Source organism: Kryptolebias marmoratus, linkage group LG1 (genome assembly GCF_001649575.2).
Source record: "Kryptolebias marmoratus isolate JLee-2015 linkage group LG1, ASM164957v2, whole genome shotgun sequence".
Taxonomy (NCBI): Eukaryota; Metazoa; Chordata; class Actinopteri; order Cyprinodontiformes; family Rivulidae; genus Kryptolebias; species Kryptolebias marmoratus.
In genome coordinates, this window is record NC_051430.1 from 2024963 (window position 1) to 2042501 (window position 17539).

The 17539-nt window shown below is 37.9% G+C and overlaps 1 protein-coding gene across 2 annotated transcripts in view; it reads left to right on the forward strand.

Moving 5' to 3' along the window:
- The window catches only part of olfml2a (olfactomedin-like 2A), a 54774-nt gene extending 40149 nt beyond the window's left edge, over nt 1-14625 (forward strand). For both annotated transcript variants that reach the window (XM_017432979.3, XM_037974540.1), the window contains 3 exons: nt 4449-4730; nt 4927-5112; nt 13548-14625. In XM_017432979.3, coding sequence (XP_017288468.1) covers nt 4449-4730; nt 4927-5112; nt 13548-14152 — 1073 coding nt within the window. In that variant the 3' untranslated portion in view covers nt 14153-14625. The remainder of the gene's footprint in view (nt 1-4448; nt 4731-4926; nt 5113-13547) is intronic.
- Nucleotides 14626-17539: the final 2914 nt, after the last annotated feature.

A 17539-nucleotide genomic window follows, 5' to 3' on the forward strand; every position in this document is an offset into this window, starting at 1 on the left:
GTGGTCCGGGTCAGGCTTGGTTCGGCAACGGCAGGTCGTAAAACTAGATCCAAGGCAGAGGACGAGAGACAAGGTCAAAAACACAGGCAAGGTTCGGCAACAGGAAAAACTCGTGGAACTTGGTAACGGGCTTGAAAGCTGTAGCAGGAGCGGCAGACAATCTCGCACTGCGCAGGATTGACGCCAAGGCATAAATAGGAGCCGGCACAGGTGGAAGAAATGACTTAATGAGAGATAGAAAAATGTGGGCAGGGCCAGACAAGGCATGAGCATGGATCATGACAGTTTTATCATTCTTATCTAAAAAGGTATTTTTTATCTTCTTTTAGGATACATTTTAAGATTAAAAACAAAAAATTCTTACTCCTAAGCACAAAACAATAAAGACTAAATTCAATACAAGATTAGCTTCAGGTGAGTTTTTTTTTTTTTAATTTGTTTGTTTTTTTGTTTTGTTTTTTCAAAACGCGTCTAGTGAGAGCACAGATGAATTTTTGGTCTATTCAGCAAGCAGGAAATCCAAATCTTTTATTGACAAAATACTTTGAGCTGATGTAATGTCATCTCAATGCAGTGTCCATGACATGCCTCAGCTTCACTCCTCACAATGAAGTACAAAGGACCCTCACCTCTGCTGAGAAAACATTTTCTGACTCTTTCCTATCCTCTTTAAAGCTACATGAGAGAATAGACCACATGGTCATAATGCTGTAAGAAGGAGTGTTTTATTCCAGGAGAAGGGGCTTTTTCACTCATACCCAACTCCTGAAATGCCTAACTAAATATAATTTGTTAGGCATGAACCTAACTATGTCATGGTGGGAGGAGAGAGTGGTGGCGAACCCAATACGCAGACCCATCGGAATGTGGGGAAAAAATTAAAATTTATTTCTAAACAAAAGAACAAGAAAACAAAAGTCTGACGGGGTAGCAAAACTAAACAAAACAAAAATCCAAAGCAATACAAAAAGGCAAGGCAAGACAAGGAACAAGAACAACGAGAGACTAGAGACAATGAACCAACGAGGAAGTGGAGAAAGTGATCAGGTTTTAAAGCTGAGGGTAATTAGAGGAAGTGGGCACAGGTGAGTGATTATAACTAGGAGCAGGTGAAGATGGGCGTGCTAGGAAGGCAAGATAAACAGAGGAGAAGTGAATGATGACAGAACACACGAGGCAGAAACAATACAAAGACAAAACATGAAAACAATAACCCTAAATACAAAAGAAATATCAAAGAAAAAACCCAAAACTAAAATACTGACAAACTAATGACAAACAGTATTCTTCATCAATCTGGCTCTAACTGTCTCTTATTGCTGTTGCAAGATCAGCTTTGCAGGTTGGAGTCTCATCACTGACCATTTTAATTTTGACAAGAGATTTTCAGCTGAATTGAGATCTGGACTATTTGCAGGCCATGCCATTATGTCTTTCTTGAAAGAAAATTTTCACATCCTTTCCCTATAAGGAAGATGTATTGTCCTAAAAAATGAAGTCATCTCAAACAACCATTTTCCATGTTCACAACAGCCATCATGTGCATGGAGTGAGAGTAGGGGGAGACAAGGAAATAAAAAAAGAGAAAAGAAAAACAAAATGGGTAAGGGGTGAGAGGTACCTCCATATTTCATGCACAAGTGTATGGGAATCGCTAAGTTGAGCAAGGCTACAAATTTTTCTTAGAAAAACTTGTAATAGATGTAATAGATGGATCAGATGGATAGATGGATCAGATGGATCAAAAGTTTATGAAATATTTACATTTATTACAAACTCTGTAAATGACAACCAGATCTCTGTAATTTTTTCATGACATCCCATTCTACTGTGTTTTATTTTTTCCTAATTGCAACATGGACAGCATCTCTCTGATGTTCTTAAAAGCTGGTCATGTCCTCCACTTGTCGCTGGTCCGTTGTCGCTTCATGCACTGTCTCATTGGTTTCATATCTTTCCTCAGGTTTTGCTCCTGTTAGGATGTTGTTATGTTTAGTTTTGCTGCCACGTCAGCCTTTGTTTTTTGTTTCTTTTATTTTAAAATAAATTAATTTATTTTCTGAAAATGAGTCTGAGCTCTGGGTTCGTCTCCTTCTCCACCACACCTGACATCTGATCCATCTATTAAAAGCAGGGGGTCTGTTAGACTTCCACCGGAGAAGGATGAGTGTATGAGCCATTAATGAGGCAAATCCTGTTGCTTAGCTTATGTTTTAGTGACTCTAACCTCTGGGGGAAGATCCCAAACATGCCTACATGAGGAGAAGGTGTTAGAGTTCTCCCATACATGTGTGAAATAAATTTGAAGAAGTTTTCCCAAAAGCTGTTTAATGATTGACAATCGATCTGCATGGCACCTGACACATACTGGGTCCACACTGGAGTATATTCTAGAAAGTTTATCATTTGAGTAATGCAGACAATGTACAACTTTGAATTGTATTAGAGACTGCCTAACACAGAAGAGTGAATACTTTCCAAGCAGCGCTGCCAGAACTCCCTTGGGAATCTCTCATCAAGATCCTGTTCCCATGCCATTCTTGTCTTTTCCCATGACATCGGGTTAATATTATGAATCATGACATACATTTTTGAAATATTACTCTTTGTGTAGGCATTAAAGGCAAGTATGTCATCAATAACAGTTTTTACAGGCAAAGATAGGAGAGAAAAATGTTTGCTGACAAAACTTCTAAGATGCACAAATCTAAAGAAGTGGGATTTTGGGATGTTATAACAATAACAACTTATCAAAGGACATGAGTGTGCCTTTGTCAAAAAAGTCTTTGAGACAGACCACGCCATTTTTATGCCAAAATTGGAATGTTGTGTCTTTTTTGGATGGCTGAAAAAGATGATTGTTCATTAAAGGCGAGAACACAGATAACTGTTTAAGATGGAAGTGTTTCCTAAATTGGTACCAGATTTTCAGAGAGTGTTATGTAACAGGATTGGAAAGTGGGGGTGTGAACCTGCAGGTATTGATAAGCTCAGTAGTGAAATAAGGGATATTACTGGATCACTGTCTATCACTGTCTATTTACATACTAGTCCATAAAGGGCCCTGGTTTGTCTTCCAAAAAAATGTCCAACATGTAATTTTACTGATGTTTGTGGCCAAATAGTAGTAAATAAAATTGGGCAGGCCTAGACCTCCTGCTACATTTGGCTGCTCCAGAAACCTTTTCTTCATTCAAGGGACAGATTTATTGCATATAAATGAGGGAATTAGTTTGTCTATTTCACTAAACACAGATTTAGGTAGGAAGTAAGGGATCATTTGAAAGAAATACAGTAAGCATGGTAGTACTGTCATTTTTACCATATTCACCCTTTCATCCAGGGAGGTGGGCAGGAGAGACCATCTAGACACATTGTTTTGTTTTCTTCAGAACAGTTTTAAGATTTTGTCTATAGAGATCCTAGTAAAAATGACTTAGTTTAATTCCTAGATAAGTTAATTCTCTAGCCTGACTAACAGGAAAGGAGCTGAAGTCTGTTGTTAATGCTAAATTATTGATGTGTAAAAAAGTACTTTTGGATAAATTTAACTTGTAATCTGAAATCCTACTATAACTCTGAAATGTGTGAATGAGAGCTGGGAAGGATTGCCTTGGGTTTGATAGAAATAGTAAAAGCTCATCAGCATTAAGTATTGCCGTGTGTATTTTTCCATCTGGTCAAAAGGTTATTGAGATGAAGAAGGCAGAAAATATTTGGTGTGTGTCGCCCACATTTCTAAATTTTTCATGTAAACTCCTGGAGCACAGCACCCAGTAAAATGTCTGGCCTAGTTAAGGATAGTGTCAGGCTGGTAAACATATTTTCAAACAGGGGACACTTAACCCTCCCTTGGCTTTTAGGTCAAATTGAAGCAAAGTTGCAAGGGCATTTCTACCTCTCTTTGTCTCTTTCTCTTTTGTGGGCTTCAGGAGGGTTAAAATACTGAATGAGAGCATACTCACTACATCACCATTTTGCCTTAAAGTCACTATAAACTTACAGAATTAAGAAGCATTTAGTCTACAGCTCTAAAATGTTTCAGTGGTGTTTTCCTCTACCAGCACCAGGGACGGACTGACTGAGTAGGTAGTTGCACCCCTACACCCACACTATCTCAACTTTGCATTATTTTATGCGCCCCAAGTGAGACAGCCATTTTTTGTGAGTATTCAGGACTAGAACACTATGCTCAATCAAGTCAATATCAGTGCTATTGGTGTAATTTGAATGGCGTATTGTAGAGAATCATGATTAAAGTATTGTGACACCTTTACCAGGCATTTATAATTTTCCGCACACCAATTGTTGCAGGCTGGCCAAGTCAAACTCCAGGGCTGTTTTGTAGTCCCAGTCTGTCCCTGACCAGCACTCAGACTCAGAAAAAGCAAAAATATTTCATTTTGCTTATCTCTTGTCATTAGTAACTACTTCTCTTTTCTTTAAAGTACACTCAGTGGAACATGTCACAGAAAACCAGTCTGAGGATGGAGGGACTGAAATGATCTTAGAAATTGTGGAGGCCACCGAGGCTGAGCCTATCAGCTCCACTGTAGCTTCCACTACTACTGCTGCCACCACAAGGACCACAACTACCATCACTGCTGAGCCCACTACCACTACCACCACCACCACCCAAAGCATACCAGTGTCCGAAAGACCAGCTCCAACCATCATGTTGGTGCTGGACAACTCAAACAATGACAGTCGACCCAGTCTCCACAGAGCAGGCATGTGTTGAACACCACTAAATTATGTACAATATTTTGTTACAGTCTGTGTCTGCATTGGTCAGTTTAACAACAGAAAAGTGTAATTTTCTTCACAAAAAATGTATAAGTGTGAAATTGATGTGCATTAACCCATGTTAATGCACATCATTCCTTCCCAGGCAAACAGGTTGAAAGTTCTGCTTGTGAATTCCAGGGAAGATCCTTAATTGTGAAGGGACTCTGGCATCCATTGAACAGCCAGTGAAGCAGCACAGTTATGGGCGCAATGAGGGAGCTTGGATGAAGGACCCTCTGGCTAAGGACTCCAAGATCTACGTGACTAATTATTACTATGGCAACAACCTTGTGGAGTTCCGCAATCTGGACAACTTTAAGCAAGGTGTGTATCAGCCATGACTGTACTTTGACATCAGTATTAAAGAATAAGTTCTACATACATAGTACAGGTTCCACAGAAGACAGTCTGGTAGTTAGCAGTGGCTAACACTGTTGCCTCACAGCAAGAAGGTTCTGGGTTCAAATCTTGGCTGGAGAAGAGTTTGAATGCTCTCCTTGTGCATGTGTCATGTCAATGCACTATACAAGACTATAAACAAACCCAAATCATAAATCCAATTCAGATCCAGATTAAAATTAATTTACAGTCAGTTCAGTTCTTATTATATTATAATAAGTTCACATGCAGTACATTATGTAATGCTAATTAGTAAAAGTTGCATATCTATGGAAGTCAGCAGATTGAATCAAATCTTCACTTTGGTGCATCCTGAGCAGCTCGTTGGAGACAGTGGAACTTAATGACTCTTTATTTAACAGGAAGAAACCTCTAGTGTAGCCCAGCTTAGGATGGGACAGCTACAATCAACATACATTTATGTATGGACCAATTACATCCTTTATATGACGTGAGAGTTCTTCAGCTAAGAAAATTACAAATCTTAAGGGCTGCAGTTAGTTTAGACAACACCAGCGCTTGTTTTTTCTGAAACCGAAGCTATCTAAACCCAGGTCTCAAAGTGGAGATTTTCAGACTTCCCCATTTACATTTCAAAGGAAGCCACATTGTGTGAAATCACACATGCCCACCACAGACGGCTGCAGTCATGAGCTGTTCTGCACATGCACAGCAATAGTAATAATAGCAGATGGCAGAGTGATTTTTGCTCTACTCGCCCTTTTCAACATGTAGCTGTCAGGTTGGGTGGAGATTGCGGTGAACCCAATCTGCAGACTCATCTTAAATTCCAGGAAAATAATTTATTTTTTAAAAGAAAAGAAACAACAACAATAGCTGGCAGCAAGGCTGAACACACAGGGAGTGATAAGTAACTAGGAGCAGGTGGAGATGGGCATAGCAGGTAAACAAGTGATAACAGAGTACAAGTGAAAAATGACAGGATACAAAGACACAAGGAGCAAAAACAAAACAAGAAGATAACCAATTGACAAAATAAAAGAAATAATAAACCCAAACTGAAAACATTTATTTATTTATTTATTTATTTATTTATTTCGAACAAACAGTAAAAACAATCAAAAAAAGAAAAGAAAATGAAATACAACGAAACAAACTTAAGAAATAAAATGTAAAACAAATTATTCTGCCCATGTGACATGCAAATTTTATATATTCTGTTCGAAAAGGAGCAGGTAGAAGATACATCTTATAATGTCCTGCCCTTTTCCTACTTGTCAATTTATTATCAATTAACTTTCAGAACATCAAAAAGAAGACAAATCGTTTCCATTTTACATGATATTCAACTATGAACAATTATTTTAAATACTATTTATATCATCAATTACATTATAGACTATTAAACAGTCATCTTATATATCATATTTTGAAATGAGCTCTTCTTTAATCCGTTTTTTAAATTGGTTTACATTTGTAATTTTTTTAAACTCATCATTCAATCCATTCCAGACATTTACTCCACACACAGACAAACAAAAACTCTTCCTGGTTGTTCTAATATATTGTTTTTTAAAATATCCTTCACCTCTTAGATCATAACCACCCTCTCTGTCACTAAACATGTTCTGTATATTGTGTGGAAGTTTACATGCTCCAGACTGTATGCGTACCTTGTTGAAAGCCGACAGCAGTGTTGCCAGATATACAATAATTAACCTTTTTTTAACATAATTTTAGGGTCAAGTCCCCCTTCTTTTCTTTGCACATGTTCACCAATCACAACATACAACTAATCTTACAACCTCCCCCCTCCAAGAAAGCTCATCTCACATATAATATAGTTTGGGTCAAAATGCAATCATTTTAAAACGACAGTACAATGGTTTATCATTTCTTATCTGGCAACTGGCATGATAAATACAGCAGATTCAATAAGCACAGCTATATCCATGTAAACACGTTTTTTCTTGTTGATGCACCTCAATAAACATTGAAAAGATTTTACAGGGATCATTCTAGTGTAAACAGGGCCTTAAACAGGAATCTAAGAAAAATATACAAATAAAAAATATCTAATAAATGTATTTATAAAGGCTACAAATGGCCACAACTTTGCCAGTGCAAAGAAAAAAGGCTAACTACCTTAAATGGGTATAAAGTCTGTGAATTGATCCCCTGTACTTTGAAAGCACTTTATTTTATATTTAAGAAAAACTGAAATACGATGCATACAGTCTCAATGTTCTTTGTGAGTATTTTACTGTGCGCACAATGTTTTCTTGTACATACCTTTTTAAATTTTGGCTTTTATTTTTAAGACATATGCACCAACTGCTTTGGGATTATAAATAAACATAAGCAAGGGGTCAGAGGCTGCACATAGTCACCAAAGCTATACTGCAGAACATTTTATACACAATATTTTATATCAGCTTTTATAGATATTGCTGTACCCACAGTTTAAATGAAAGGGTATTTCTAGCACCTGCCAAATAGCTACCCAAACACAAATTTGTACAAACTGTATAAAAAAACTACAAAGCATATACCAACATGCAACATCTTGAATATATAAAGCCAACCATTTTTCATAAAAGTATGACTGGATCGATTAGCAGCAAGATGAGTTTTATATATATGTAAATAAGTCCTTAATGTTTTGAATCAGTGGGTGGGAAAGTCCACTCATTTCACATCTAAATCAACTGAGGATTTGGATTACACTTTGGAAGAAAGTGAAGAAGATCTGTACTTTTTGGATTTGACTTATTGATCTAGATGTGTTTGGACAGTGGCTTTACTAAATCCACTTACATTTAGTGTCCTGTAGTGCGGTGAGCTCACAGCTCTCTGCGGATGATTTGGTATCTTGTGCCCCTTTTCCACTGGCTCTGCTTGAGCAGCCCCACTCTACTCTACTCTACTCTGCTCAGCTCTGTAAAGAATGCATCGCGTTTCCACAAGCCAGTTTGGTCGGTAGCAGAGGATCGCCTCCTTGTGTTGGTTGCGGGGGGCTCTCCAAAGCCACACCTCCAGACTTCGGAAGAGCTATGGACAACAATGGCCCTGTGTTGTTGCTGTTTTTTAAACTTATGGGGATTCTCCTGAGAAGAGAGGCGCAGTGGAAGAAATGCTCTGGATGCCGCGATTGTTGCACGGAGTAGGACAGCTGTTATCTGCCGGAGATTTCAGACTTTAATGTGCCTACAGCTGGGGGACAGACAGCCTAAATGTTGCAGAGTAAGCTAACGCTATTGTTTATAGTCCTATTACTATAAAACCTTTAATACAGTTCAGTTGTATTCTTCGCTCTTCTTACACTTCAATTTGACCACACCCATGAGCACCCATGACCCGTGAACAGGAGCTAAGCTTGCGTCACCAACGAAACTCCAAAGCAGGGACCGAAAAAGCAGGGACCAGCCTTCAAAAAATGCCGGTGGAAACTTGCGCAAAGCAAGCCGAGTAGAGTGGAGCCAGGACCTTTAGAGCTGGTGGAAAGGGGGAATTGGTGAGTGGCGGTGATGCTTGCTGTTCCTTGACATGTGCGTTGGCCTTTCCTTTGAACCAAGCACAGCAAAGGGGCATTAAGAGAGTGGGCCGGCCTCAGGGATGAAGGGTGAGGGTGGAGAGTTATGGGGGATGGGAGGGTTTTAGCTGCACATTGTTTTTGTTTTTCACTGGCTGTTGTCATCATTGTCATCTGAATGGGACTTCCTGAGATTGGAGGGTTAGGATAGTAGATAGGATGTGATGGAAAAAATGACACCTATAGTACAAAGTGTGTTTGTTTAGGGTAAAATCCTACACAAACTGTATCACTGTCTTGGTAAGTCAGTGTGCATACAGTCTGGCACTGTAAAAACAAAAGCTTAGCAAGAACAGCTCCATGTTTGTAACTCATAGTAAGTAAGGCATAAAGTAGCTTTGCACTGCTGTGTCCATAAGGATATTATTTTCTTTGCAAAAACACCTTAAAGACCACATACTGTCCATTTTATTGCATGACTGGCAGTAGACCAGACACATTAATACCTGGAACAGTTGAAAGGACATTTTCTCTTGAGTTTCCACAGCTAAGCATTTAGACAAAACCTTTTTTTTTATTTAAACCTGTAAAATGCTTTCTACATGAGAGAGGTAAAGCTTTATCATACTGTTGGTTTCATAAGTGAATATTTTCACATACACTTGATGTTTTGTAAATCTCACTTACATTTTTCATGTGTTAACAAATCAAAACTATTCCTAAATAGATAATTTGGTCATTTTTGAAGGGTTCTTTTAAGTAATTATCAATAGTTAGAACCTTATCAGCGATGACATCAGTCATAGAGCACAGAGTATGGAGAAAGATACAAAATGTTTTGTCCATACTAGGCTTATGACTAGCCAAACTAGGTCCCCTTTTATTGTTTTTCAGGCTTAAAAACAACTCTGTCTCAAAAACAATATACAGGTGTAAAAAAAACATTTTACTAGTTAATATTAAACCTCAACACTTTTGCATGACATGGTTTGAGTTTGTCACCCTAGGTGGTTAAGTCAGATGGCTGCCAATCCTGAGCCTGGTTCTGATTTAGGTTTCTTTCTGTTAAAAGGGATTTGTTCCACTGTCATCAATTTTGCCTGCTCAAAATGGGACATTGTGAAGAAGTAAAGATTTGAGACAATCTGCTGGCTTCCTTCGATAGCTAACTAATTATTGGTATTTGATGATCTATGTGGCTATCCTGGCATAAAATTTATAAAATGTGTTAATGATAATTATTCATACTGAATGCCAGTATTGTTTGCATATGTCATAAGAGTTTTTCAATCAGAAGTCCTGTGACAAGGTCAGAGTTCAGAATGACATAAACGCAAGATGGCTAAAATCCAAATATCGTGAGTAGGCTAACTTTCTTTTATAATAAACCAGTTTGTAGTGTCAAGGTGCATGTGTTTTTTTATGTTGTCATGATACAACAATGTGAATGCTTTTGTTTTTGCCCAGAGATGACTTTTTTTGGCGCTATATAAATAAACGGAATTGAATTGAATTTCTCAACCATACAATGTCTCTGTTACTACACTGTGCTCATTGTAGCTAGACAGTGTATAAACTAAAGATGTTGAGGCTGCTGAATGTATCGGTCTAGCAAAAGCTGAGTAAACCTTTGGACGGACTAGATATGATGACCAAGTAGACTAATACAGTCACAGCTTCAGCACCATCAGCGTAGTACACATACATTACATTTGTATAGTAACATATGGACAATGTTTGGTTGAGAAAATGACAACAAACTAAACAAACAATGTCATGCAAAAGTGTAGAGATCTTTGAGAAAGACTTGTTTTAAAAGCCTGAAAAACATTTTAAAAAGGGGGGCCTGCATTTGACTATCCATAGGCCTAGCATGGCCATAGTCTTTTGCATCTTTCTCTTTACTCTGCTCTATGACTGATGAGGTACTAAGTATTGATAAGTACTGTATGTGACAGAACATCACTTCAAAAATTAATATACTATTTCTTTAACATTATTGTGGAATCATAATTTGACCTGAAACCTTAACACATTTTACATATGTGAGGTTTGCTCAGTTGTACACAAACAAAAACATACAGATGCATTTAGCCATATCTCTCAGTTGTGCATGTTCTCACAAATGGCTTCCAAGGTTTACCCCAGTGTATTACAAGTCTGGTGGGCAACCAGGCTTTCCCTCCCCCTCCGCCAGGCTAAGGTCCGCTTGTTTATTGTAAAATGCATCATTTTTTATACACATTTTTTTCCACCAGCACCCCCAAAAGTATAAATCTACGCGTTGATCACCGCGCGAGGGTGCGCGCGCCAACAAACAGTGACGCAATCGCGCTGTCCCGCCCCTGCGCAAAGGCCCCGTGCAGTGTCATGTTGCATGGTTGTACACCTCCCAACTTTTGTAACTTTACGTGGACCGCGCACACCTCTCTCCATTCAAAATGGACAGTTTCGGTAGCGGAACCTGTTCGCTTGTATCAGCATTTATATAATCCCTCTGTGAGAGATCACAAAGATAATCAAACAGTTCAAAACTACTGTTGCAGCCGATAAAAAGGAGTGTTTATAGAACACAGAGGGATGAAATATTAGTCCTATGATGGGAAAATCACAACTAAAGCAAATAAGCAAATAAATCAATGAAAGTCAAACTGAATGCTTTAAGTTTAAACATCCTCTCTGTATCACAGCCAGAAACACAACAGCTCTTCCTCCTGAATACGTGCAGCCATATTTGATGTGACAACCATCTGCTCTCCTTTTTTACCGTATTTCCACTGCTTACGTAGCGTACTGCTCCGTCTTTTCGATGTAAGCGCCAAGTATAAACGCCTCCACCGCGCGCTCAGGTCCGCACGCTGTTCGCAGAGCCCTGAGCGGCTCTAATGAGTCCTGCGGCCAAGCCTCCTTCAGCTACCGCTGGAGTTAGCAATAAACATTATCGGGTTTAACCAAAAATGGTTAGCTGAGCCAAAATTCAGCTGGTGGCTTTACAAGACCGAATATGGTAAGCATGTTTTGTAGTTAGTGAAAATATTAATATGACACATGGTAATTTATCCTTGTTGAACAGTAAAATTATGCTATTAAATTCAGCATTAGATATGTTGTTACATGTAGTGATCCAACATGCAGCCTGTGCCACAAAAAGCACAGTACAGTACAGCATCTGTCTGTCTGTCAGAGTTCTCTGTTGTTATTTATTGGCCTGGAAGTGAGACGTGTGTTGGTGCTTTGTTTGCACTTTTTCATTTGTTATTTAATTTATTTGTAAATGTGACTTAAATTAGGATTCAAAATATGTGCTACCAATTTGTAGTTATTTTTGTTGTATTTTTGTTCAAAAAAGTATTTCAAAAGTGCCTTTTTGTAAAACTGTAGTTGTGTAAGTATTTGACACAAAAATATTTTAGAATATCACATAATAAATAGACATATTTTCAACTTTCCTGCCAACCTTAATCATTTTTTTTACTAAATTTACAGTCGACCAGCGATCGGCCAGCGAACGGCCAGGCTTAGCCTCTTTTCTGGGGGAAACCCTGGCTTCCAAAGTTTTCAGGATGTTAAGGGGGAACGAAATAGTGGAGTGGGGAAATCTAGGTCTACAAACAGAGATTTTTCAATTGCCAATTCAGATAAAATATTACAAGGATTTCCTTGAATGTTTAAGCAATGGGTATGAATCTATTATAAATACAAGTAATTTTATGTTAACTAGCATTTGACTAAATAAATTTGTTTCAGTCTGTTATATTTACCACCAGCGGGTAATAAATATATTTTTGTTTTCACACATGGCTTAATTTTGCTGCAGACTACCATTTAAAGATCTTTATTTATTAACTTTTATTTATCCAGGCAAATCCCTTTGAGATCTCAGATTTCTTTTTCAAGGGAGGCATGGGCCTGAAGGCACCCTAACATGTATGTTTTTAGATCGAGAGAAGAAACCGGAGTGCCCGGAGAAACATGCAAACTGCACACAGAAAGGCCACAGATCCAACCCAGTGTTTGAACCTTGGACCTTCTTGCTGTGAGGCAACAGTGCTAACCACTAAGCTGTCATTGTCCAATAAATAAAGATCATTTGGTAGTCATTAAGGTAGTTTGCCTTTTTTGTTTGTTTTTTCTATGCTGATTCTGTGGCCATTCATAGTTCTTATTACTACATTTATCAGGCCTATTTTGCTTTCTGCTTTAGAGTAGATGCTTCCTTGGTTCGGCAGGAACTCTTGAGTGCTATAAGAGGATGTGGCTGGTCTAAACATCTGTGTATTAGCCAAAAAAATTGAAAGCTCTTCCTGCGCCTGCACTATCAAAACTGCATTTACATTACTAACATACAGGGTACTTGGCTATTGCCATTGTCTGTTATGATGTGTTCTTTGAATGTCTGCAGCACAAAGTAAACTGATCTGCAGTATGAGTCTTTGCTCCAATAATTCCTTCTTCTGAGTGTGTGTAGTCCTTTTGAACGAATCATAGTGACAGTCCTTAAAACTTATAACCCTCTGAGAGTCATAAGAACTGTATTATGTTCATTGCTCAACACTGTCCGTCCCTACAGTAACAGAATATAAAATCATTGAGGAGGGAGCATGCCTGTGGTTGGACAAAAGACAGGAAAAGAAATATAAAATGATGCTTAAATGCAGTCAGGCTTTTCTTGGATCACAGTGCAGACATCACAGGGGAATTACTTAAACACTGAAAGCACAGACACTGATGCAGACAGATTACATCAGTGGTGTTGTGTCTTTGAAATGTAATGTGTTTGTTGGCAATGAAGAATTGAGTTTTCTCACTTGAGTTGTACTAAATAAGCAAAAGTTACATTGGAATTTAATATTCTTGTTTGTCCTAGGACGTTGGAGCAACCTTTACAAACTGCCTTACAACTGGATTGGCACCGGCCATGTTGTTTACAATGGAGCATTCTACTACAACAGGGCTTTTACTAAAAACGTCATCAAATATGACCTGAAGATGCGATATGTGGCTGCCTGGACGCTGCTGCATGATGTGGTTTATGAGGAGACCACCCCATGGAAATGGAGGGGCCACTCGGACATTGATTTTGCAGTGGATGAAAGTGGCTTGTGGGTGCTATATCCTTCCATGGACTATGACTATAACCAGCAAGAGGTGATGGTAATCAGTAAATTGGATCCTGGAGACCTGTCCTTGAAAAAGGAAACTACCTACAGGACAGGTCTCAAGCGAAAATCATATGGAAACTGCTTCATTATTTGTGGTGTCTTATATGCTGTTGACGTGTACAATCAGAAGGAAGGTGAGGTGAACTATGCTTATGACACCCACACAAATACTGAAGCAATCCCCCGCTTGCCTTTCACCAATGAGTACTCTTTCACCACACAGGTTGACTACAACCCCAAGGAAAAGCTTTTATATGCATGGGACAATGGCCATCAGGTTACATACCGTGTAAACTTTGTTGATGAGTAAGCACATTTAGCTTGTGCTACAGATAAGCTCTCAGGTGCGAGTATGGCGCCTAATGAGAACATGCTCAGTATTTGCCAGCCTTAAAGCCACTATTATTAGATTCACAAGGGTGAAGGATGAAACAATATCATCCTTTCAGTACCACTGTATTCACCTCAAATAGCTGTAATAAATATACATGCCTTTTAACTGGGATGTGACTATTAAACATCAACATATATTATAATGCTTGACCCCATATTAGATCCCAGAAGTTGAAACCAGAAGAGGACTAGCATTCCCACAGACTGGTGCCAGGAACATTTACTCTAGTAATATATGTCAATGCTGTTAAATATATTTAAAATGAAATGAACAGGAAACAGCTGTAATATTCTCACAAATTGAGTTGTAGTTCATACTTGTAGGAAGTACGGAAATTTCCTTTTAGAGCCTGTGCAGTGACGTCATTAAAACTGTTTATTTCACCATGACAGATGACTTTTTTTTTTGAGAGAGAGAGTGGGATGGAATCCCTGTATCATTCGTTCTTTCCATTTTCAATTGACTATCAAAAATAAAATAATGAAAAATGAACTGGTTATTTTGTTTTTTTATTATAACACCAAAATTGAAAAAACGCCTGGTTTTTCATATTTCACTTTTTGGATAAGATCGAAAACACAAATTGGAAAAATGGGCAGCAGGACAGAATTTGATTTTAATATTTAATTGGTCGGGTTTATGTGACCCGGGCGTTTGGTAAGGAGCACTAGCAAACAACAAATGTTAGCTTGTAACACCGGCCACCATAGACATTGTATACATAGACACCTCAAAGACTGGTGCTGTCTGTTGGAGCTGACGAGTCAGTGCGGCCGCCATCTTGGCTGAGTCCTTCATGTGCCCCCCAGTTTATTTCTTTCTGAGGAAGCTGTATGTCCAACTAAAATAATCATAACTCTCTGAATCTTTACCCGATATTCACACAGTTTGGTTTGTTACAAACAGCAGAGATGTAGTTACGATACAGGATCCTTTCACACAGTAAAAATACTTATTTTCATGCTGAAAAACTTTGTTTTATGCTATTTAACAAAGACAGACATATAGTACGGCATATTATTAGATGTATATTTCAATACATTTCATATTTTAATAAAGAAACAAGTTTGATTGTTCATTTAAATGTATTTCACTCTCTCACACACATATACACGCACAATCCTGAGCCTTCTGTAATATTAAAATCAAATTCTGTCCTTCTGCCCGTTTTTCGATTTCGTGTTTCCGATCTTAGCCTAAAAGTGAAATATGAAAAACCAGGCATTTTTTTTATTTTTCGTGTAATTATAAAAAACAAAATACAAAATAACCAGTCTGTTTTTCATTATTTGATTTTTTAATGTCAATTGAAAATGGAATGAACGAATGATACACCGATTGGGTGGCAATGAAACATTGTTTTTAATGTGAAGATTTTGTTCAAAATACAAATTTTCAACATATGAATCACCTTTTGAAATGGGATTAAATTCATTATTAGAGGTTCTACAGTACTGTGTACATCTTCTTGCATTTAGTATAGTGCTATTCCACATAGTTGATGTGTAGACGCTCTCATGCAAAGGCAAGGATAAGACCATCAGACCATCACATCATATTAAAAACTGCATTCAGAGGTCTGAGTCACCAACACACTGCACCTCACACCAGACCTCCAAGAGCAATTTGTCATCAAATCTTATTGGGCTCTCAGAGCACTTTATGATGGAGGCAGTCATGGACACACTGGGTGCATTCAGTGTGTAGCCAGGCCCAGATTAGAGTCTGATTCAGACAGCAGGATGATCCATTTGAAACTGAAGACCAAAACCTTGTTCCTACTTAAGTTAGAATTTCTCTGGGCTGTGACTGTGGAAGACTAGTTGGTGACTTAGAATTGTGAAATACTTATAAGAAAATAAACAAAATGTGTCAAACTGAATTTTGAGTGTTTGCAACCAAGGCACCAGTGAGCTGTGCAGCTGTGTTTTGTATAGCCAGTTTTTGAAAATCATGGTTTATTTTTGTGTTCACAGTTTGCAAAACTGCATTCCAGCCATTGCATATTAATTTGTTGCCCACCTCAACTCACTTTGTATCCATCTGAATTTATTTTGTACCCACTTCGGCAGCCACGCCTACATTTATGATTTTATCTACTAAAGTGCACCTTTGAAATGAAGATATACAGATTTGAACCAGTCATTTTAAATAATATTATTTATCACCTGTGGGGTTTTTAGAGATCAACGTGTTTTCTAACAGAGGAGAGCTTCTCTGCAGGAATCAAAATACAGCTCTAATGCTCTTGAGATGAGTTGGTGATGCCTGTGACAAATATGAAATGGCTTTGAGAAGGGTTCAAGATGCCTGCAAATGACTGACGATTTTGAGAGAAAATTTATCACACAAATTCTTTGAACATGTTAACATTTTAAGCAACAGGACTGCACACTTCTGTGACTCACACTAGAAAGTTGACATTCCACACAAATGTTTCAAGTCATTTTGAAGACTCCTGTTTGCTATTAGTTGCTACCGGTCGCAGTCTAGTGAGATACTCGCTTTTTTCTTTCTCTAGATTGTCAACTTTTATTGCCTTTTCTGAGCTTCATCTGGGCCCCAGCAGAGCCAATCTGAGGGCCTCACTAAAATATTAAATCGTTAATAACAACATGTCGTTGTAGTTTTTTTTTTTTAATGTAGTTCTTTGTATGTTTGATTGTATTTCTAAACAATCAAATCTTGATGATTTTACAGCCTATTGCTGAGCACAAGACAACTATTTTGATGATTTCCATTTTAATAGGAATCACACAACATCATGAAAAAAACAAAGGCAGCTTGCCTTACAACATGAGAAATAAAAGTATAACATGACAGTGACATAAGCTGTACAGGCTCTATATGGTCATTAATGGAAAGTCAGCATGCTGGCTAAGTAGCAGAGAAATAATTTTTGTAATCAACCATTTTTAAACACCCTTTAGGAAAACATTTTGTCCTTAAATTATTTATAATAAATTTATTAAATACATGCCAGAAAACACTCTCTCTTTTAAATGGTTAAATGGTTAAAATGTCTTTATTTTTATGGCATTGTCATCTAGATCAGTAAAACAAACTCCAATAGTTGGCTGTACGTTAAACTAAGGCCAATGTGGAGGGTATTTTGAAAGTTTCCAGGGGGCGCTATGGAGCCATTTTCGTTGCGATTTTTTTGACGACCTTAAAATACGTAAATTTTTCACCGCCCCGACGCATCCGCCAAATTCTGTGACTTTTTGAATATGTTAAGGCCTTCAAATAGCCATTTTATTTTGGGTACAAATAATAATAATAATAATTAAAGCTGCAAGCAGC